Source organism: Silurus aristotelis (assembly GCF_946808225.1).
Source record: "Silurus aristotelis genome assembly, chromosome: 2".
Lineage (NCBI taxonomy): Eukaryota > Metazoa > Chordata > Actinopteri > Siluriformes > Siluridae > Silurus > Silurus aristotelis.
In genome coordinates, this window is record NC_139575.1 from 33171979 (window position 1) to 33194739 (window position 22761).

A 22761-nucleotide genomic window follows, 5' to 3' on the forward strand; every position below is an offset into this window, starting at 1 on the left:
AGCACAGAAGGTCATTGCATGCAGTCCTGACTGCTGTCCCAGTGTTTAACAGTTCTGTATGTGCTGAACAATAAGATTTAATTGAAAGGGAAAAAGAACACAAAAGTGTTTGATAAATAATAATAATAATAATAATAATAATAATAATAATAATACGTTTCCATGATTAACTGTATGCATGCCAGTCTACCTAGTTCTAAATTGGCTTTTTCTCAAGATGTAACACTGACTTAAAAAAAAAAAAAAACAAGGGTCCACAGCTTGGATAATGGAAAAATACTTTGAAAGACACCAACAGTTCATACATTGGACTCCATATTGTACAAATACGGGGACAAGATTAACCTCATTAGAATGTAATTGTGGATTTAGGTCACTTGGAGCTTTTTGTGAGGTAAGGTGTTGAGCCAGTACGAGTCTCCAGAACAGCTTAGAAACTTTGGAAACGGAACTGAAAAAAAGAAAGTCCTGTTCTTCCAACATTCTCTCAATTTGGTAGAGGAGGGCAGTAGAGACTTGATATGCTTCTCCAAATTTCCCATGTGTGTTCATTTATACTTAGATCTATTAAGAGTGAAGTCAGTAAGTCAGTACTCATCAAACTATTTAGTGCGACGGCATGCCCTGTAGATGAAGCGAAGTCATCCTGAAGAAGACCACACCCTCTCCTTTTACTCACAGTGGACCACACAATGCCAGCAAAATACCTCACACTGCATAACAGAGCTACATTTCCCCTCAGGTTAAAGCACAGCCGTTTGCAAAGGGAAAGTCCGTTGGACTTCAGTGTGGTGGTTTTGTTCAAAAATACCTGCCAAACCCACCAGCTAAACCATGTGTGGTCCCTTAGCCACTCTTTACAAGTTTATTATAATCACTAGGTAGTGTTCTTGTTTTAAGCCACGTCTGAGAAAATACAGTAAAATAACCAATACACAAACAATAAACCACAGAAAGAAATATAAAAAAAAAAAAACATTCCCTAGTTTATGAAAGCCAACGCAACGTATGATAAAAACAAGAGAGTATGTCCAAAACTTTTCACAAAATCAGTTGATTGAATTTTCCCCAGATTTTTTACTAAGGAGCAAAAAAATTAAAATGCTTTTTCAATGAGATAAGTTCTGCTTAATTTCCTCTCATGGATCCAAGGTTCGTTCTTGACCTCTACTCAGTGCGTGAAGTTTTTGCCTGTGTCTGCTAAAATTACCTCAGGGTTCTCCAATAGACTGCGTTTCCTGGCATGTTGTGCCACATGTCCCTGGGACCAGGATTAAAGTGGATATTGATGCAATGCAATTTAGGGACCTTTAGACCATGCTGAGTGCATTTATGAGGCAGGAAGACGCCCTGACTGGAACATTAGTCAATTCACAGACATTTACACAATTGTTAGTGTACAACACAAAAAGAACAAAGAATTAAGTGTTTCTTAAATCATGACCCTAACTACTGTCATGGTTTTCCAATGTTTGTGTTTGTTGGGAGACTCTGGGTGAAGAGGGTTTACAGAAAGCTAATGTTTGTTTGAGAATGTGTGCGTGTTTATTTGGAGATTTGGTGTTGGACAAATGTTAAGCGCTCGTGGAGAAAGAATGTCTCTTGGTTGGTTGTTAGTGATGAATGTGCTTGTAGAAAAATTTTGTTTGTTGCAGTATGTTGATGTTAGTCTGAGAATGTTGGTGTATGCTCAAGAATGATGGGTCTTCATGTCCTCTGCTATAGATTGTGGCATTATGGAAACCCCGTAATCCACAGAGAGGCCAATGTCAGCCTACAGGGCCCAAGTACAGACCGCAGAGACTAAACATCAGCACTTCTGAGAGTGTGGTTTTCCGAATCGGAGCACCGTACGCTATTGCCCACCCTTTCAAACAGAGATTTTAAAAATACCCAACAACACTGCGTTTGGTTTGCGCTATTTGGACCAGACCATTAAAAATGTTTCTCATCTGTCTGGATATACTGAGGAGGTGTAATTTAGAAAGGTTCTTGCTCTTTCCCTGGCTCATGGTCAGAGCTCAATTGAGCCAAGTGGGTAGCGCCTGAGGTTAGTGACCACAAACTGCTGAGAGAAAAAGGAAAGAGAAAAAGGGGAAACCTTTAAACAAACATTCAGGGTCTCTGTTTGAAAAGACTAGCATGCAGAATAATAGGGTCATTTAAAGGCAAGGTATAATTGGACATACATATGACATTCCTTTGGTAAAATCTGGCTGGGGTTGTCCCAAACCCTGGGTTTTTTTTTTTTTTTTTAAACCTTTGTTGCTGACATGTTTTATATATGATAGTCCATAAAACTATATGTTCTATTTTAGTGTTAGTGTCCACTAGTACCCATCAAACCAAACGCAGCTCGAACATACAGGAAGATGGGCAGAGCCTAACCTAGATATCAACTGATGTTAAAGTCCTCAACCACTACTTTTTATATGAAATACTTTTTTCAGAAGATTCTAAGTTCATATCTCAGCAGCTTGGTGACCTTGAGCAAGGTAAATGTGTAAAGTAAAGTATGTTAGTAATGTTAAGTTAATGTGTTAAAAGCAGGGCAAATGGGCAACCATAAGGATTTGAGCAAGTTTGACAAATGCCAAATTGTGATGGATAGACGACTGGGCCAGGACATCTCCAAAACTGCTGCTCTTGAGGGGTCAAAACTGTGTTTTTTTCAGCAAAAGGGAGACTAACACAATATTAGGCAGGTGGTCATAATGTTATGCCTGTTCAGTGTGTATAGAGTGTCACATGGGGCTCATAGGTGTTATAGTGTTCGTCAGGTATCAGCAACATTTCCAGCCAAGCTACAAACCGCATATAGCTGATAGACCGACTGTACGCTAGATGAACTGCATGTTGTTGCATTCTCAAAACCTAATACATGCTGACAGCAGTGTGGAAGCCTCTCTCAACTTTGTTTGAATATATAAGAAATCACTATAATCCTGCCCCACCAAAATCTATGGCCTCGATCTACTGCTGCTCTAAAGCTGTGGGATTGTGAAGCAGTACACATATGACGCATGGTTAATATGTTCTTATGTTAACCAGGTCTGAACACTTAATGCTAATGATTAATACATGGTTAATGTAAAAACCTTGCCTTGGTTGAAAAAACCTTAGTAGAATTGAATCAAACTCCCCTGGTGAGAGGGTCTTTCAGATTTAATCATGTCTGAAATCGCATTCTTAAACAAAACAAAAAACAAACCTAAACAAAACAACCCCTCACTGAAATTGTCTGACTTTGATTATAGATTTAGCAACACTACACTGGTTCCTTATTTTAAGACCCCTGTTAAATCTACAAACACAAGGAGACAAGCCAGTGACTTGTGGTTATAGTGACAGAATGTTCTGCCATGTTTCTTTAAACCTCTATGGAACTCTGGTCCAGTGAACTAAATTAAGGGATTACTGTCACAGGAAAGGATACATATGACGCTACCATGAAATTCAGCACAGATGCCTTCTAAATAACTTGCCTTTTCTCAGTAACATGCAAAAGTGCAGCAAAAGCATTTATTTATTTATATATGTTTTGGCCACGTCCACCTGAAAGGGGATTTTTGACAAAATTTGAGACATTTTAAAACTTGTACTACTGTCTTGGCCGAAAACCACGCTTTCATAACACTAAAGCAACGTTTGATACAATAAAGTGTTGTGAATTTGTTCATCTACAACAAGTAGAAGAAATTAGACAACTATTATATGATACATTTGCCATTTATTTTCACTGTTTTATTATTACACCCTCATGGGGAAGCACTAGGATGTGTTATGCTCTGTACTGCTCTGGAACCTATTGCACGATTTCAACAGAGCTGTTGGACACGTTTACAAGTCTTGCAGTCTTTCTAACTCGTTGTCAGTCACGCGTAAATCCTTGTGACATCATTCTGGTCATGCTGGGGTTTTTTTTATGCACATTTTGCTCTAAACGTTCTTCTTGAGTCGTCTGACACTGTTGTCACCCACTGAACTGGCATTCTTGCAGGTGTTTCAAATCAATACTGCTGTTCGGGATAAAAAGATCTTTCTCTTCTAAAGCATCCCAGTATTCATCGATAAGGCCTTGGACTGGATGAAAAAGCTCATTCTACTGAAACAGCACTTGTGTGTTCCATGAGAAGGTTGGAATCCAGTGTAAAGATTGAGACACCTGTCCATCAAGATCACATTTTTTGCTCTGTCAAAACAGAATCCATCCCAAAAAAAAAAAAAGAGCCCTGCCAAATGAACTTCAGGAGAATTTTATGCATTTCTACAGTCGCCTCTTCGTTCAGCAAACTGCTTTGTGAACTATTCAACTCTCCAGTGTGCCAAAAGCCCAGTAGGACTGAATAAACACCAGGCTTCTGGGCACTGAGGTGGTGGTTCACATGTAAAACAAACACACGCGTGCACGCGCACACACACACTACTGTACTATCAAAAGAGTCTTTATGTAGTGGGCATTAAGTGTGCACACTACATACCCACATGCTACTTAGCAATGGTGGTAAATATGTGCTCCCCAGGGTTCGGTCTCTGGTGTGTGCGGGTCTGTGCGTGCTATGCACTTCCTCACTGAACCCAGCATCTCGCTTTCGTCAAAGGTTTCGTTCAGAAATTCATTACGGCGAAAGTTTCTGACACTTTTGCCCATTTAAGACCTCTTTGGAGTCCAGAGCCAGGAAATCCTTAGAATGCAGACGTAGCCACAAAGCAGTTCTATATGGAAACTGCGGATACAGGGTGGAAAACCGAACATATACCTCTTATAAAAATACAGCGAAGACACCGCTGAGACACCGCATGTGCATAAAATAACAATTATGATCCTCCTGTCTGCATTTCTCAAGGCACAATGTATGCAGTGTGTGTAATAAAGGAGCCAGATTTGGCATCCTGAGGTTAGGACAGAGTAAATGCTTGTGACAATTTGATCACGGTTGGAGGAATTTGTTCTTTAGTATTTAACTAAGTTTTTGTCCGAGTCCAGGTGTGCACGTATGAAATCCTCAATTTTTTCCCCTACTTTTACACTAGCGAGCAAAAACCCAAGAGGTTTGCTTTGTGTAAATTGATTGAAGTTGGAACATAGAGTTGTAACATTTCTGTAGTTTCCCCACTCACAGCTTTAATTCCTAGTTACAAATGTTTTGGATTACTGATTGATTTGACTCATAACAATGCCATATGAGCTTAGAATTGTCATTTAATCTTTTCCTGTTATATACAACCTCTGATATACACCCGTTATATACCAAGATTGCATTGCTAACAGAATACGAGTAGTCGATGAGTTACGATATTCCGACTTGCGATGATAGCGATACGAGAAAACGAAAAATATTTGAAGTTTCGTGCGGCAGGAAAATTGTAGCAGCGTATATGCAGTATGATACGTGGGGCGCTCCGTGGATTTAGGCATCTCCCACCTTGTGAGATCCCTTACTCTCACCAGCGGTCAACAGAGTCCAGTTGTCTTAGTGTTAGTGCGCGTCTTTTTCTGGTGTCATCAGCGCCGCCCAGCACTGTAAACTACCAAATACTGACTATTATTTAAGACTCTTGTATAGGCTAGGCCATGTCTCTACTTACAAAGTTACAATGGGGTCATCAGAACGCATCTCCGTTGTAAGTCGGGGACTACCTTGTGATAAAAAATTATTGGCTAAAACTTCAGCCGGAATACACACACCTCTCTGTCTTCCCCCAGGCAAAATCCTGAGCCACCCCAGGTGTTACATCCATTTTGTTATGATCATACAAACCTGTAGCCATTAAACACACCTGCCATACATCAACACAAATCCCTGGAACAACTAAAGCAGATCTAAACACGGCTTCTAAATTCCTCAGCTTCCTAAGCATCTAGTGAGTACAGCCTGTCTGGACTGAATCAGAAATGTAACACACTTACAGCCAGAAATGTTTACAGATCTGGAAACGAACCCAGAAACAACCACATGTTCCACTGTGTGCTTTTAACAACCAGTAAAAGTGTCTTTATGATAGCAAATAAACACTGGGCTTGCAGGGTGGATACTTCACGGTTTCAAACCCCTTATTAAAGCAAATCACACATTCTGACATATCAACTTATTTTCTCCCATACTTACATTTATAGCGACGACTCAATGATTCAGCTCATTTCCTGAATAACAAAATGCACGCAGCTCCCCTTTCCGAACTGACCTAGGTATTCAATTCAAGACCTGGATGATTCTGTCCTATAAGAGACTTTTGCAAAATAACGTGAGTATTTATAATATCTAAAACTTTAGTTCAGTTTTGTATGGAGAAGTTCGTTTAGTAGCAGAGAGTTAAAACAGAGACTGAAAGTAAGGCACAAAATATGGTATCTGTGATCAGACATTTTGGTAGACCCACGTTCACCAATGATGTGATCTAGCAGTCAAGTACTCACATTACATTAGACGTGAATTATTCTAATCAAGTCGGCTGTGATGAGGCTTTAATCACAAATCTAAGGTTATAAAGGTGCATTTAAAGCTGGACATTTCAACTCATTTAGAATCCTACCTTACTAGAAGAGAACCAATTCGAAATAAAAAAGCCAAAGCGCACTGAATCAATATTCAGTAGTCTAACCCTAGCCCTAACCCCCTAAATAATCACCTGAGAGAACTAATCACTATAGAATCAACAATGCTATACAATAAAGCAATGCAAAAAAAACATCCTAAAAACAACTGAGAAACAAATAATGCACAAAAGTCAGAAACATGCATTACATGAAGAGGAAAAATTTAAGATACAGAGCTAAAACACAGTATAAAAATGTGCGATTGTACTGCATACTGTAGAAACTAATTAGTGAAAACTAAATTCGTGTAATGAGTATATCAATGGACTACTTATAAACAGCGGTTCTCAATTCCTACATGTATTTCTGCTGCTCAAAAAGCTTTCTGACTGAAAAACACAGAAATCTTGACCTTCAATTCTCTTAATAGTAACTACTGTATCTGTGATTAGTTACCAAGAGTAAATAAATAATGAGCCAGATGTTTAAGAAAATACATCCAAGTATAAAGATAAAAGAGAAAGATCTGGGGCTGAGAGGAGAAGAGATGTTTAAGTACCTGAGGTTTGGATTCTCAACACCACGAGATCCACTCGGACTGTTAAAAAGACATCGAGAGACAGATGGTCATTAACAGTACAGTAAAATGTGCAGAAAAATAATGGACCAAAAAAAAAAAAAAAAAAATTGATGATTCGCACTTGAGGACTAGGTGCAGGTTGGCTGAGAGGCGCGGGTCTGTGAATTGTGTGGTTCTGTTGTTGTGGTCCACGAAGTACACCCGCCCAGTGGCTGTGTTTCTAATTTCCCAGCCTGGTGGAAGAGGCCCGAGCTCCTCACAGTTCACATTGCTTAGATCCCTACACACACACACACACACACACACACACACACACACACACACACACACACACACACACACACACACACACACACACACACACACACACACAGAGAGTCTGTGTTATTAGATACTAGATATAAAAAGTTAGAATGAATGTTCTATTTAAAAATTATATTAATTTATGATATTGATATTTATTCCAAAAGCACTGAACCAGGGCTGATGAGTATAAGCTTAAAACTAGCAGGCTATTTAAAATAAATAAGTCCACATAAAGATGTCAAAATTGATTTTTTTTTTTTTATTAAGTTGCTGATATTATACTATATGGACAAAAATATTCACCTGATCAGCCATATGAGGTTCTTCCACAAACTGTTACCACAAATTTGGAAGCATGCAAATGTATAGGGTGTCTTTGGATGTGGTAGCATACAATTATTTCCTTCACTTGAACTAGGAGACCCAAACCTGTTCCAGCATGACAATGTGCCTGTTCAAAAAGCCAGCTCCATGCAGATATGCTTTTCATGGCTGGCAATGGAAGATCTTGAGCAGCTTGCTGTAGAGCTTTGACCTCAAACCCATTGAACACCTTTGGGATGAATTAGATAACTGACTGCACCCCAGGTCTCCTCACCTCACCTACATAAGTACCTGACCCTTATGACTGAATGAGCACATCTCTACACTCCAAAACCTAGTGGAACATCTTCCTAGAGGAGTAGAGGTTATTTTACCAGCACTAAATGGGGTGTTTACAAACCCTTGTCCATTTAGTGTAGCATAAAATATTCACAAGCACACTGTCATTGTTGTTTTTTTAAATCCTGATTACAGAACCTGACCTGCTGTACTAAACATTAGACTGGATGAGAGATAACAGACTGGCTGTTAAAGATTTACAGTCTGATGACTGATTTGTTGATGCTGTGTTTAACCCTGGCTCGAGGTTCCTCGCTCCATCAGTGTAAGCTCAAATCAAACTTTCACTTTTATCACAGACTGTCCACTGCGGTGACCGATTGACTGATTTGGAGCTTATCGTATGAAAGTGTGTTCACAATATATACAATAAATGATTCTGAAACTGTGACCTTCATATTTGTGTAAAAAAAAAAAAAAGCAGTTTTTATGAAAGGGCTGGTTTTAAGGCCCGACAGTATTATGATTGTGTGATTGTCCTGCTATGCATAGTCCAAAGTCTGTTCTCTTTTTAAGTAAATTAAGTGAACACAAGTGACTATACTCATGGAGAGAAAATTAGCTTACAGTGCAGATGTTGCGAATTACTGAGCTTATTACCTATTTAGAGGGTGGTTATGAAATGAACTCTTTTTTATTTTAATTTTTTTACTATATTTACTATTTTTGCCCAAATTGTTTTTGAACTATATATTTGTCAGTACTATGTGAAGCATTTAATGTTTAGCTAGCTATTTAAAAAAAAAAAAAATTTGGATGGTTTGGGATGAGTTGGACCAGAAAGTGAAGGAAAAGCAGTCAACAAGCACTCAGCAGCTCTGGGAACTCCTCAAGATTGTTGGAAAACACACGCCCACAAATACAGTCTCTGTGTTATTACATAAACTAGACTGTAAATTTTAGAATTGATATTTTATTAATAATTGATGATCTTTATTTCTGCTGCTTCAGAAACCATTTTAAAAACCCAAATCTTCAGACAAAAATTTCCCTAAAACAACCCTTATTACGAAAATTAATCTTTTTTACTAGGGGGTATTTCTGAATAAAATGATCACAATAGCGTTGGTGAAAAAAAAGTGTGTCTCAATTTGTTCAACTTCCCTAATGATAGAAAAAAAAAAATAACACCACAAAAACCTTTCAACATTTTCAACACACTGTTAAAAATCCTCAGCTACAGTCACTTATGAAAGGACGATACAAAACACACACAGAGGGTGCAAAAACCTGCAACCCTTTCTAAATAAAAGTGTAATCAATCACAAACAGCTGCTGTAATGTTTCTCACATGTACTACTAGTATGTTTTTGTGGTGACAAGTGCATTAGTTTGAACTCTAAACAAAGAGTTTGTTTGCTGGAAAGTGGAAAATCACTCACTTATTTTGTTCCCCGACTCAAATATTCAATTCAGACCAGCCTTGCTGCTTCATAATAAACAGTGTGTATATGAGGAAAACTCAATTACAGGCGGTTATAGATGCATGTGATGGTAAAAAACTATGACCATTGTGTTGTGTGCTTGTGGTGTTACCTGGGCACACGCGGATCATGCCACGTGCTCACCCCTGTCTGTGTGTGGAGGAAGTAGACCTGGCCCTGTTGCGTCGTTCTTTGCTCTGCACAGGGAGAAAAGAAGAAATACATTGCTTAAGGTGCAACTGCTGAGCAAGAGGGAGATACGGAAAACCTGCATAAACTAGCTAATGACTGTGGCTTAATTTAGCCACTAAGTATTGATCTTGCAAGCGACACCTCAGAGATTCAAAATATGGACAAAAGTTTGTGGGCATCTGACCATAAGATTTGTATGTGCTTTTTAAACATGCCAATCCACATTTTAGTGCTGTTATAATAACCTCCAATGCTCTGTGAAGATGCTCCACTAGATTTTAGTGTGTGCTTGTGGAGATTTGAGCAGTCAATGTTTCAATTCATCCCAAAAGTGTTCAATAGGTTTGAGTTCAGAGCTCTATAACAAGCCACTTAAGATCTTCCACTCCAATCCATGTACACAATATATTCATGGAGCTGAAATTGTGCACAGGAGCATTGTCATGCATGAACTGTTTTGGGTCTCCTAGTTTAGTGTTCTGGCTGGTTAAGTTTACATATCCTTTTTTTGTGCGAGTTCATTTGTGTGTTGTGTTTGTACAGTGCATGATGTTGAATGTGTGCTTGGGTATGTCATTGTGCTCTTGTTAGTTATTTGGACATAACATATGCATATAGAGTTATTTGTTAGGCTGCCACTACCACCTATTTTGATAATTGATCAATCGGACGATTATTTTTCAGATTAATCGGATTAAAAATGTGTTTTTAGAATTTGATGTTTTGCTATTATAACTTTATAAAACTAATTCATGGTATTTATTTATAAAGTTGTACTTAAAAGCATTTAAATTTTAACTATTTCTAAATTAGACAATTTAAAGCTTATAGTGGCTGCTTGTTGAGGAGAGCATGGGGGATTTCTCCTTTGAACAACCCCCAATATATAAAAAACCTATATAAAATATACAATTGTTTTGAGGATTTTTTTTTTTTATAGACATTTTGTTCATTTGTGAAGATCACAAAGCATCTTGAATATTAAATTATTTAAATTTTGTATAATAACTAAATGATATATGCATACATTAAATATGCAAATATTAAAAACAAGCATTTAACATAGTAAAGCTTCAGTACATCACGTTTGAAAACAGATAAGTTACTGTTGTAGTAGACAAATTCTATAAAAAAGAGACTGAAACGGAGAACCGCAGCAAGCTAACAGTCTTGATTAAAAAATAAAGGAAAAAAATATCCATTGCTGTACAAACACATAAGAATTCAATGAAAACCAAAACAGTGACTAAGTGTAATCGTTTACTGCTGCTGTTATTTGCTGCTTTCAGATTTAGCGTTTGATCGAATCCGGTTTAATCGAATCCATCACAATGTTTGGATCCATTCTGTCGTGACTCACGATCGAGCTGTTTGCGCAAACAGTTTGATCGTGAGTCACGACAGAACAGATTCAGTGCGACTGTCCAGAAGCTATTGTGTAACAGTTTACACAATAGCACTAAATTTAACTACACCATTTTTCACATGATGAGGATTCTATGATGAGGATTCTATGATGTTTCTTGACACCAATGTGTTTTCATTTTACGTGCATCACTGTGGTACTTCCGGCCCACACAAACTCTGCTTTACACAACTTCCAGGTACAGATTTTTCTGCGTTTCAGTTGTGTTTAATATAAAATGCTCCCATTGCCTTGGCTGACTTGGGACGCACATTTTTTTCTGCTACACACACACACACACACACACACACACACACACACACACACACACACACACACACACACAATTTATATTATTTATTAATTTTGCAAAACCTTCCTGTATAGTTTTATTCCATTCCCCCACCATCTCAACAATAAACAACAAACATCGCAACGAAAAAAAAAAGAGGAGTAATTAGGCGATGTAATGTGTACCCTGTAACACCATGGAGACGACTACTTTTATTTTTACCTCAGTGCAGACAGAAGAACATGTGCTGTGCTCTGTTTTGAACTTGCACACATTGAAGCAATAAAGGAAATGTCTGAGACACTGCTGCCTTATAAGGGTACAGACGTCTATCAGAACTCTATACGAGCATGGAATAGAAATTTACTTGTGTAACATAGCTGTATACTGGGGAAAGATTGATGTATGAAGATTGATGTTTTTTTTTTATAAAAATCTATATAATATATATAATAAAAACAATATTTTAAATCCTTTTTTTTTATATAATAAAAAATAGCTTGATGTGGTGGAGTTGACTATATTTGTCAGTAGGATTTAATGTTTAGCTAGCTATTTAAAAAAGCACATATAGATGGTCTAGCATATTGTATATATGTATGAATTGTGTATATGTGTGTATATTTGTGTACTAACCGTATCCCTCAGGCAGATCGGCAGGTGTGTGCAAGTGCGTTCTGCTCATGTAGTTTCTGTGTCTCTGTGAGCGGACACGTCTCTCCTGAGCTCTGGAGTTGGAGTGTGTGACGCCCATGGCTCCATTCGAATTCAGGATGGGTGTGTTCTCATCCAGCAGACAGCTCAGTGGCCGACCGGGGCTCGCATACTCTGAGGCGGGCCTGCATCAGGTGGAAAAAATGGACACAGGACAATTTTGTGGGCAAAATGACTGCATCTCCATTCCTGTGTCTGTATCTGGTATGTAACTCCATCCAAATTCGGTCGTAATTATTCATACAAATATTCTGAATAACAAATGCTTTTGACACACACACTTTTTGATATCCTTTAGAAAATAAAGATAAAACGCTGCCTTTCCGTCATTTTACATTTTATACAAAATGGCAGAATACAAAAAAAAAAAAAATCTGTATTAATCATCAGCATGGGTTTATACTGTAATCAATGGCAAAAAAATGCTTTGGAAAGACCCCAAAAACCCCCCTTTTTCTGCTTGTGATTTGTTCTTTTTCCAATTTTTGCCCTTTTATGACCTCACCCTGTCTTTGACCCTGCCATTTCACCCGGTTTTTATAACAATGATCATTAAGAAATCCTCTTGATTCTGTATTGTTAAGCTCTGACCTTTGACTCTTGGACAGTTAGGTGATGTTGCCCATCTGCGTCCTAACCCATGCTATGGATACTGATGGTGATTTCTATATTCTATCTAAGCCAAATAATCCAAATGTAGGTTGAGGAAGTGATCAAACTTCCTTCCTTTTTTACATTTATATCACAAAGAGTTATTACAGAGAACAGAGAAAAACTGTGGGAAGGCTGTGAGACTTTTGTGCATGTGTGTGAGAGAGAGAGAGAGAGAGAGAGAGAGAGAGAGAGAGAGAGAGAGAGAGAGAGAGAGAGAGATTAGACAAATATTTTAATAATAATATAATATATATATATATATATATATATATATATATATATATATATATATATATATATATATATATATATAAAATATTTGTCTAATCTCACTATCCCATTCATTTTTGTTTTCTCAGCCAATTATGCTATGCAAACCTTTAATGGTTCAATATAATTTGGCGTGTGAATGCAGCAGCACATACTACGTGACCTCGTTTAGTTTCCAGCCTGCATTTCCGTGACCTCATTTGTGTGAGAAAAGAAATGTGTGTGTGTGTGTGTGTGTGTGTGTGTGTGTGTGTGTGTGTGTGTGTGTGTGTGTGTATGTGCAGAGACTTTCAGTCTGCCATTTATACTATTGCTTTCTTTTTGCGTTCCCAGACTGACCACAACCGCAGGATCAATTAGCACCAAGTTATCTGAGGATCGCTGTGGAGTAAAAACGAGCATTACACACTCCTGTGTGTAATCCCACAGTTCTCTGAATATCATTAAATATCCTAATGACTGCTAAATACTGGGGCTTGATTGGTCAGGGAAATGGATAATTTATTACATGCCATTCTTTGATCATGCGGAACATGTTCTTTGCTAGTGAGCTTGGGTGCAGTTATAGAAACATTAACAACTCGTTTATGATTAGCTGTTAATTGTATTTTATTTTATTTTATTATTTTAATTTTTTTTTTAAAGATGATATTTTTATATATTTTTACTATAGGTTTAAGAATACAATCGCATTGCTAAATCATTGATTTCTAACTACGGGAAAAGAGTCCTCACACCAAAACTAAACCCTTGAGATACCACAGTGTAAATTATTTTATTGGCTTGTTGGCATGGCAACAGTGAAGGAAATTACCAATGCTTTTTTTCGGTATGAATAAAGTGAGTGAGTGTGGTCAGATGATGAGAGACAAGCGCATCTTTGTGTGTCGTAGGTCAGACACAGAAAGTGGTAGACTCATCCTGTGTGTGTGTTTGTGTGTGTTGTTGTTGTTGTGAACCAAGTGATAAAGTGGTGACAAAAGACACAAATTATTCTGACCTGGTTGGTCTTTCCCACTGTGTTGTCCGTGTGATGTGATTGAGATACTGAATCCTGCCTGTCGCAGTTCTCCTCTCCTCCCAGCTACACACACACACACACACACACACACACACACACACAGAGTGAATAAACATCAACATTTGATCTAAAGAAGATTGGTGCAATGTTCAATTATAAAAGTATCAATGTGGAAGGCTCCAGTGTACAAACATTTGTAATTACCAAATCTTCTGCATATTAGCATATTTTACACATATTTTCAAACTACTCTTTGTTTATCTCATCTGTATGAGGTGTAATTTTACCCAAACAAGAATTTCAACAGATCAACTATACATACATACATACATGTTTACAATATAATAGTAAGGGATTCATTGTTGGACAAGACTCGTGAGAGCAGTTTTTTAACCACCTAAAACATTCATATAATTCTGTTTTAAATTAAATTAACAAAGGGTTTTACATAAATAGTATAGGAAATGTGTCAGAGACTAGGTTAACATATTAGAATAATTACTATTTAAAGCAGTGTGCTGGTGTGCATCAGTGTATTTAGTTTAAGACATATTACCCATCTGGTAAGTCGTTGTCAAACAGACGGCTGCAGTCGCCCAAGGGGCCTCCTGTTCCTATTCTGTCTGTGGACTGCAAGCTCACTAGACACACACACACACACACACACACACACACACACACACGACCCATAGTCACACAACAGTCCCTCTACTATATCCAGAGATTTTGCATGTATCTGTGTACCACACAATCCCACACAGTCCCAGTAAAGATGTGGCCTCTGTACCAATCACTCCCAGTGAAGAACATGTGGCCCCTGTTTTTATCAGTCCCAAAAAAGGAGGTGTGGCCGTTGTACCTATCAGTTTTATTAAACGAGGTGTGGCCTATTAGTCTGTCTATCCCAATAAAGGAGGTGTGGCCTCTATAACCACAAGTCCTAATAAAGGAGGTGTGGCCTCTATAAGTCCCAATAAAGGAGGTGTGGTTTCTGATTTGTGCAGTTCCAATGACAGAGGTGTTGCTGTTGTACCCATCACGTTCAATAAAGAAAGTGTGGCCTCTTGGTCTGTCCATCCCAATAAAGGAGGTGTGGCCTCTGTACATATCAGTCCCAATAAAGGAGGTGTGGCCTCTGAGTCTGTCCATCCCAACAAGGGAGGTGTGGCCTCTGTACATATCAGTCCCAATAAAGGAGGTGTGGCCTCTGGGTCTGTCCATCCCAATAAAGGAGGTGTGGCCTCTGTACCCATCAATCCCAATAAAGGAGATGTGGCCTCTGTACCCATCAGTCCCAATAAAGGAGGTGTGGCCTCTGTACATATCAGTCCCAATAAAGGAGGTGTGGCCTATGTACATATCAGTCCCAATAAAGGAGGTGTGGCCTCTGTACATATCAGTCCCAATAAAGGAGGTGTGGCTTCTGGGTCTTTCCATCCCAATAAAAGAGTTGTGGCCTTTGTACCCATCAGTCCCAATAAAGGAGGTGTGGTCACTGAACATATCAATCCCAAAAAAATAATGTGTTGCCTCTGGGTCCGTCCATCCTAGTAAAGGAGATGTGGCCTCTGTGCCCATCAGTCCCAATAAAGTAGGCATTGTTTCTCTCAGCCAGTTACTATAAAACAGGAGTAGCCTTATAGCATAACACTAAGTTATCCATATGTGTGTTTTTATATTCTCCACTAATTCTGTAGGTGGAGTATGTTTAAATACGATAAATAGCATAATGTAATTGTTATCAGTCTTCGTTTATTAGTGACATTAATTAAGTGGTTTGCTGGTTATGAGTACAATGAGCTACTTTACATCGAAAAACCTGCAGAGAAATCCTCGCTCCGTTATATTTGTTTACAACAGAACAGACATGGCTTTACTCTAGAACTGTCAAGAGTCGTGGGTGTTTTGTGGGAAAGTGTATCCAAATCTGTCAGTCACTTCATCAAAAACACCATTGAATTTTTTTATCTAATAAACAAAAATACATTTATCATACAGAAGAATATAGAGGAAGATATCATGGTCAACTGTACTTGTAAAATGACAACTATATTCCTGAGGTTAATTTGTGAAGATGTTACTTGATGTAAGTTTGGCTTGTTGTCGTTACCCAAGATAGGAATGGGAGGGGTTACAACTTGTACTGCAGCCAGCCACTAGAGGGCCTCAGAGACATTTTGGCTTCACAATGAAAACTCTTATGTTCATCCATACATAGAGGCTCTATAAAGTTGTGATCACTGTGCCCGTCAGTCCCAGTGAAGAAGGCATTGCTTCTGTGCCTATCAGTCCCAACGAAGAAGGCGTGGCTTATGTGCCTGTCAGTCCCAGTGAAGAAGGTGTGGCTTATGTGCCTGTCAGTCACAGTAAAGAAGGAGTGGTTTATGTGTGACACTCCCAATAAAAAGGTGCGGCTTATAGTGCTGTCAGTTCCAATAAATAAGGCTTGGCCACCCATGCCCATTAATAACTATCAGGTCCTGGCCTCTTTAGCGGTTTGTACCAGAAAAGGTGTTGCCTATGTTACTGTGAGTTCCAAAAAACAGTTGTTGCCTTGGTGCCTTTCAGTCTCAATAAAGGAGGTGTGGCCTCTGTGACTGTCAGTTTTAATAAAGGAGGTGTGGCCTCTTTGAATGTCAATCTCAATAAAGGAGATGTGCCCTCTGTCCTGTTAGTATCAATAAAGGAGGTGTGGCCTCTGTGCCTGTCAGTCTCAAAGAACACATGTCCTCTCTGTCAGTTTGAATCAGGGATGTGTGGCCTCTGTCCTCGTCAGTCCCATTCAATAATGTGTGATCTCTGTATCTGTCCAGAAGGTGTGGTATTAGTTCCAGTAAAGGGGGTGTGGCTTCCTACAAAGAAAAACTAACACTAGATTTGTGTCTGATGCAATGAATTCCTCAGACAGGGTAGACTCCCTTAATTAGTGTTTGTGTATGCATTATGTTTGTGTCTTTGTGCATGTGAATGTGGTTTACCCACCCACTATCTGCCCTCTGATGTTGTCATGATTGTTAGGCCCAAGCTTGTTCAGGTCCAGCTTTTGATCTGGTAATCAAAAGAATAATTCCAATAATTACACTGTGCAATTAATCCTAATAAATTAATAATAATGTTTTATACAATTGATTCATCATGCTATATCTTGACCTCTAACCTACAAAAGCACACAAGTGACAAATCTGCTCTGTGCCGACTGCCAGCTGAGGCAGACGACTGATGCCACATCATCATAATAAACCAAGAAACTAAGGGAGTGTTAAGGACACACAAGCTGCATCAGACGCAAAACATTGTGGTTTCCCCTTCCAAATGAAACAGACGCGATTTCCTAGAAAACATGCATTCTGCAGTATGTGTGTGCTGGTGGAGTCGGTGCGCCCGGTGCTAAGAGGATCTGCGGTGAGACACACTTCCTGACTGAGGCTCAGCCTGTGACTCAGAAACACTACACAATGTTGTTGGCAAATTTACACACCACAAATTCACACATGCTACATAAGAATCTTCTACATCTGATTCTGATAAAAGTGCACAACTTCATGAAATCATAAATATAGCCTGTACTTACAAGTTGGAGGTAAATGTGGAACAATTTACTGGATGAGTCCACCTTCACACTTAACATACATGGTAGCAGGGGATTTCTAACAGAGAAAGATACGCAGGCCCAAGTTGGCACAAGCTTCTGAATAGGACTTCTAATCTTTGTTTATAGCGAGCACAAATATACACTACCGTCTGCAATATTAACAAATTGCCGTTCGTGCGGCATTCCTAACAAAACAATGAGGATTTGGGCAACAACCTGGCAAAACCGGTCACACTGCAAAATATTGAATCGAAAAGTGCAGGAACAGTTGTAGCATTTTAAAAGGTGCATACACCCAGACAGTATAAAAATAAATAATTGCATTTAATTATGTATATCTGACTTTAGCAAATGAGCCTGCACTATTTTGACAGCTGGTACCTGATTACAACAAATTTGTACAACTTAGTCAATGCATGACATTTCGCTGTGTGAGGAGGTTTTGGACATGTTTAGGCAGAATGACTGCTTTAACTACCACCTGTGTCTCTTTGAATATGATCTTTGTAGAATGACACTCCAGGCAAGGTTTATTTACTCCCAGGTAGTGTAAAATCTCTACACTGTTTTGGTGAAACAGATTTGACATTTAAAGGGTTTTCCTTAAACCTCATGCATATAAAATTTACGTGAAACTAAGCAAAAATCAGATGCCAGGCATGACTTTGCTTGGTGTATTGTGTACACTCGCTTTTCTGTGCACACTTGATTTTTCATTGAATAAAACACATATACAACATTAAATAATTTGTAATTACGGATTTACAATTGAATGCATGTATTATCTAGACTTTACACACAGACACACACACATACATGTACACAGGGATAGACAGATACAGAGACACAAGCAGACAGTGCATTTCTGTGTATATGTGTGCTTTTGTGTGTCTATGTGGTAGAGCTCAGCTGGGGCCGCTGGGGAGAGTATGGTTGGGGCAAATGTCTTCCAGGTACCCCACCCTATACACACACACACACACACACACATCCCTAAGGAGAGCATTGAGTCAGTCTGTCTGGCCAGAATCCTCCACCTCTTCCTTTGACACCCCCCCCCCCCCTTTTTTTTTTTTTTTTTTTAGACTGGCACTACCTTCCAGAGAAACCCAGAGGAGAGGTGTATGCAGTATGAAAGGAAATGTCTCTAGACATTGACATATGTAGTTGCCAGCAATGTGCGCTATTGCACTGTAATAAGATTCAACACGGTATGACACAGTATGGTTACTAATCTGATGTGGCCAGTAACACTGTACTATACTAAATTATCCCCAATAAATTTGGTTTGCTTGCCAATGTGCTAAGAGTAAGTTGCTGTGGGACTGGAAATTGGTTGGTCAAATGAAGCCATGACAGATTGTCACAGCATGGTTATGCGAACACTATTTGGAAATATCAATAGTTACATGTACAACCCTAACCCTTTTCTGTCAACGATGCCTACAACCTGCAGACAACTTATGACAATTAATTAAATGTAGGGACAGTACTTAAAAAAAAGTTTAATTTATAAATTATAATTAAGAAATGATGGCTTCTTATTAGCAACCATTTCATGCTGTAATGCACGGTCTGGCAAAAAAAAGCACCAACAGAACAAACGTATTTTTTAGGCTATAAATTACGAAAATATAGTCCCAACAATGTTGTTAGAACGTATGATCTAATACTTGCTTTTTTTTTTTTTTTTTTAAACAACAATAATAAATAAAACACTGGACAAACCATTTAGACACACCTCTTCTTGTTTTATCTATTAGAAAAGTAAAGACTTTTGGACAGATCTTCAGTAGTTGATCATAGATTATGCTCGACATTTCCGAGCTGCCTAGTTCTCATGACTAATACAACATGCTTGACTTCAGAATTTCCGATTTTCAGTTAAATTCACCATAACAAAGCAAAATCCCATGTTCTCACGAGGTACGTTTAATTAACCTGTACAGATTGAACATTCTACAAAAACAATATTGTTATTAACCATAACATTCAGGAAATGTTTTGCTAAATTAACATTGCTAGCTCATGACTTACAGCCAGTGTCTTTGAGGCGGTTAATGACATTGGAGAGAAGACGTACACAGCCCAGAAACCCTGCTCCCTGCTTTTTATGAATCTTCTTATGGTTCCATACGCTGATGGTGATTGAATCCAGCTTACCAATATAACTGTTGAAAGAAAAACAAAAGAAACAAAATGATACACCGGAGCAGAAAATGGTGAAACTTATTTAATTGCTGGGACTTAATTCTAAGTAATATTTCACTCTGATAAAAACTCAGTCAAGCCTAAAAATGTGTTTTCTATTGTTTCTAACAACAACAACAACATATCTGGATAATTACCATAAACCCCACACAATCACAAAGGCACCAGTGGATTGCAATAGTGATTCAAAGGTTGCCAAAATCTTTTAGTGATTACATAATAAAGCCATAATAATTGATTAAATTTTTAGGGGAACATGTCATTGTAAAATTGGCCCTTACTAAAACAAGCCTTAATGTGTATACATATTTACATTTTAGAACCTTTAGTTTTATTCAATTAAAGTAGCAAAACTTAAAATGAATAGAAGTGAAACAGACATCCATTAGTTGTTAGCCTTTTAACTTCCAAAACAAGAATAAAGAAACAACTGTCAGACCACGAACATCTCTCTGCTCATTAAATACAAAAAGCGAAATCTTTTTGGACTTATTGATGTATTTTTTTTTAGATGTGTCATCATTATTCATGCAGCTATGCATAAGAGCTGCAAAGCTCAATTCCCAGGGAAAATAACAATAAACAAAAAAAAAAATCCATGCGTGTATAAATAAAAAAATCTAATCAAAATCTAATCAAATCATACCTCATTAACAGTAACCGTTACCTTAGCAACGGTACCCTTACCTCAGTAATAGTACCCATACTTCAGTAACCTTTAACTCAGTAACTGTACCCATACCCCAGTAACAGAAACCATTACTTCAGTAATTGTACCCATACCTCATTAGCAGTAACCGTTACCTCAGTAACTGAACCTTTACCCCTGTAACAGTAACCTTCACCTCAGTAACTGTACCTTTACCTCAGTAACTCACATTTACCTCAGTAACTGTAAATGTACCTCAGTATCTATACCCATACCTCAGTAACTATATCCATACCTCAGTAACTCACATTTACCTCAGTAACTGTACATTTACCTCTGTAACAGTAACCTTCACCTCAGTAACTGTACCTCAGTAACCTCTGTTACAGTAACCTTCACCTCAGTAACTGTACCTCAGTAACCTCTGTAACAGTAACCTTCACCTCAGTAACTGTACATTTACCTCAGTACCTTAAACCTTTATCTCAGTAACCCTTTACCTCAGAAGCTGTTCCCTTTACCTCATTAACTAACCTTACTTCAGAGACTGACCCATTCCTCTAAAACTAACCTTTACCTTAGTAACTTTAGCCATTACCTCAGTAACCCTTACTTTTGAATGATGTGGACCACAAATAATGTCATAATATTAACACCCTCCTGTTAATAAAACTCAGTTTCTCTGTTTGATGTAAACACCCAAACATACCTACTTAAACAAACACAGGCAGACAAACACACATACAGTGGAATTGCTGTACTTGTGCCAGTGGCTACACATTCGTCAAAGCCCTGTAAATAAATGCATGTAATACTGAAGTCCTGTTGAACTCTCTCAGGCCACAAGTCACATAGGTCTACTCCAAATTACTTCCCATGAGCTTTCAGTCTGGGGGGCTGAGATCACCTGTCCACTCAGCCTGAAAAGACAGAAGATGCCAAAACACAAAGCACTAAGACAAACCCCACACTGACACACACAAACACACACACACAGATAGGACTACATGGTGCAGAATGCCTTATTCTCTGGGGTCCTGCACCCACCTGTTCACATTACAAGGGGTGAGGGGGATTGTGGTGTATTACTAGAGCCTGTAGGTGGATTACGAATGGGGTGCCCTAGACTCCATTAAATGTCTGAGTCATGGATACACACGCACGCACGCACGCACGCACACACACACCACAACATTTATCAGAATTTTATTGACTGCATCCTATGTTTATGCATTTATACTGTAGTATGTCAGCTTGAAATCAATCATAGTACCTCATGATGCTTTAATTTCATGGTTTTGTTCTGTAACACAATACATTAATGACATCTTTGTATAGCATGTGATTCCATGTTCATATAACCAACCAGAAACACATTATGCTCAAATCATGTTTATGTGTAGGACATTATATATGCTTCTTAAGATGTAGATCTGCATTTATGTTGCATCATGTCATGCTCATGTGTTTTTTTTTTAGTCTGCATGATGCTATGACAAATTCGTGCCATAGTTAGTCATGCTGTATTCATGCTTTAGCATCCAAAACATACATTTGTTTCTCTGTTTTCAGTGTTCTAACTGGTTAGATAATTCCATGTTTAAAAAGCACACAGCCTACAAGACTCAATATGTTCTTAATAGAGAGTTAGAGAGAAAAAAGCCAGCACATAGTTTCTTCTGCTGGAATGAACTTTGCTGCCAGCAGGGCCTTTGGGTCCTCCAAGGAATTTCCTAAAAACACGGCTAACTTCGAAATTCAAGAGTGTTTAGAAGACGTGCTCGATCACAACAGCAACAGCTGCTGAAACATTTTAACTTTTTTCGATTCTGCATTATGATTCGATTTCCCTGCTATATAAGTCCTCATACAGGAATGCTTCTTAACCACAAATATATGACTGCCAACACATTAGCAGGTCTGATCTAGGAAACATTGCCTAAAATAAAATAGTATTCATGCATTCAGTACATACTGGTAATAACTTGTATTTTGAAGGTTTTTAGGCTTCCTTTCAGTCGATTATCAGTAGTTGCCATGTGGCAATGAGTAAGGAAAAAGCACAGTCTTCTATGAAAACTTAGCAGAAAACTGTTTTAAAGTGCTGACAATGGAGACTCCTTCCATAAATCCTATTTCAACTGTTTATTCTTAGCTTTAGAGTACATGGAGTGTTCACCATTAAATACACACTATCACAACTAATGAGCTGTTACTGTAGAAACGATAAATTACATTGATCACATTACA

General features: G+C 38.3%; 1 protein-coding gene across 1 annotated transcript in view; it reads right to left on the reverse strand.

Annotated features, from left to right (window-relative positions):
• LOC310715718 (E3 ubiquitin-protein ligase SMURF2-like) overlaps window positions 1-22761 on the reverse strand; it is a 63424-nt gene that overhangs the window by 8594 nt on the left and 32069 nt on the right. Inside the window, exons 4-11 of the mRNA XM_083522378.1 lie at window positions 19689-19822; window positions 17042-17107; window positions 14616-14700; window positions 14039-14122; window positions 12037-12239; window positions 9624-9708; window positions 7240-7398; window positions 7098-7136 (exon numbers count right to left, since the gene is read on the reverse strand). Of these exons, the coding sequence (XP_083378504.1) occupies window positions 7098-7136; window positions 7240-7398; window positions 9624-9708; window positions 12037-12239; window positions 14039-14122; window positions 14616-14700; window positions 17042-17107; window positions 19689-19822 (855 nt within the window). The remainder of the gene's footprint in view (window positions 1-7097; window positions 7137-7239; window positions 7399-9623; window positions 9709-12036; window positions 12240-14038; window positions 14123-14615; window positions 14701-17041; window positions 17108-19688; window positions 19823-22761) is intronic.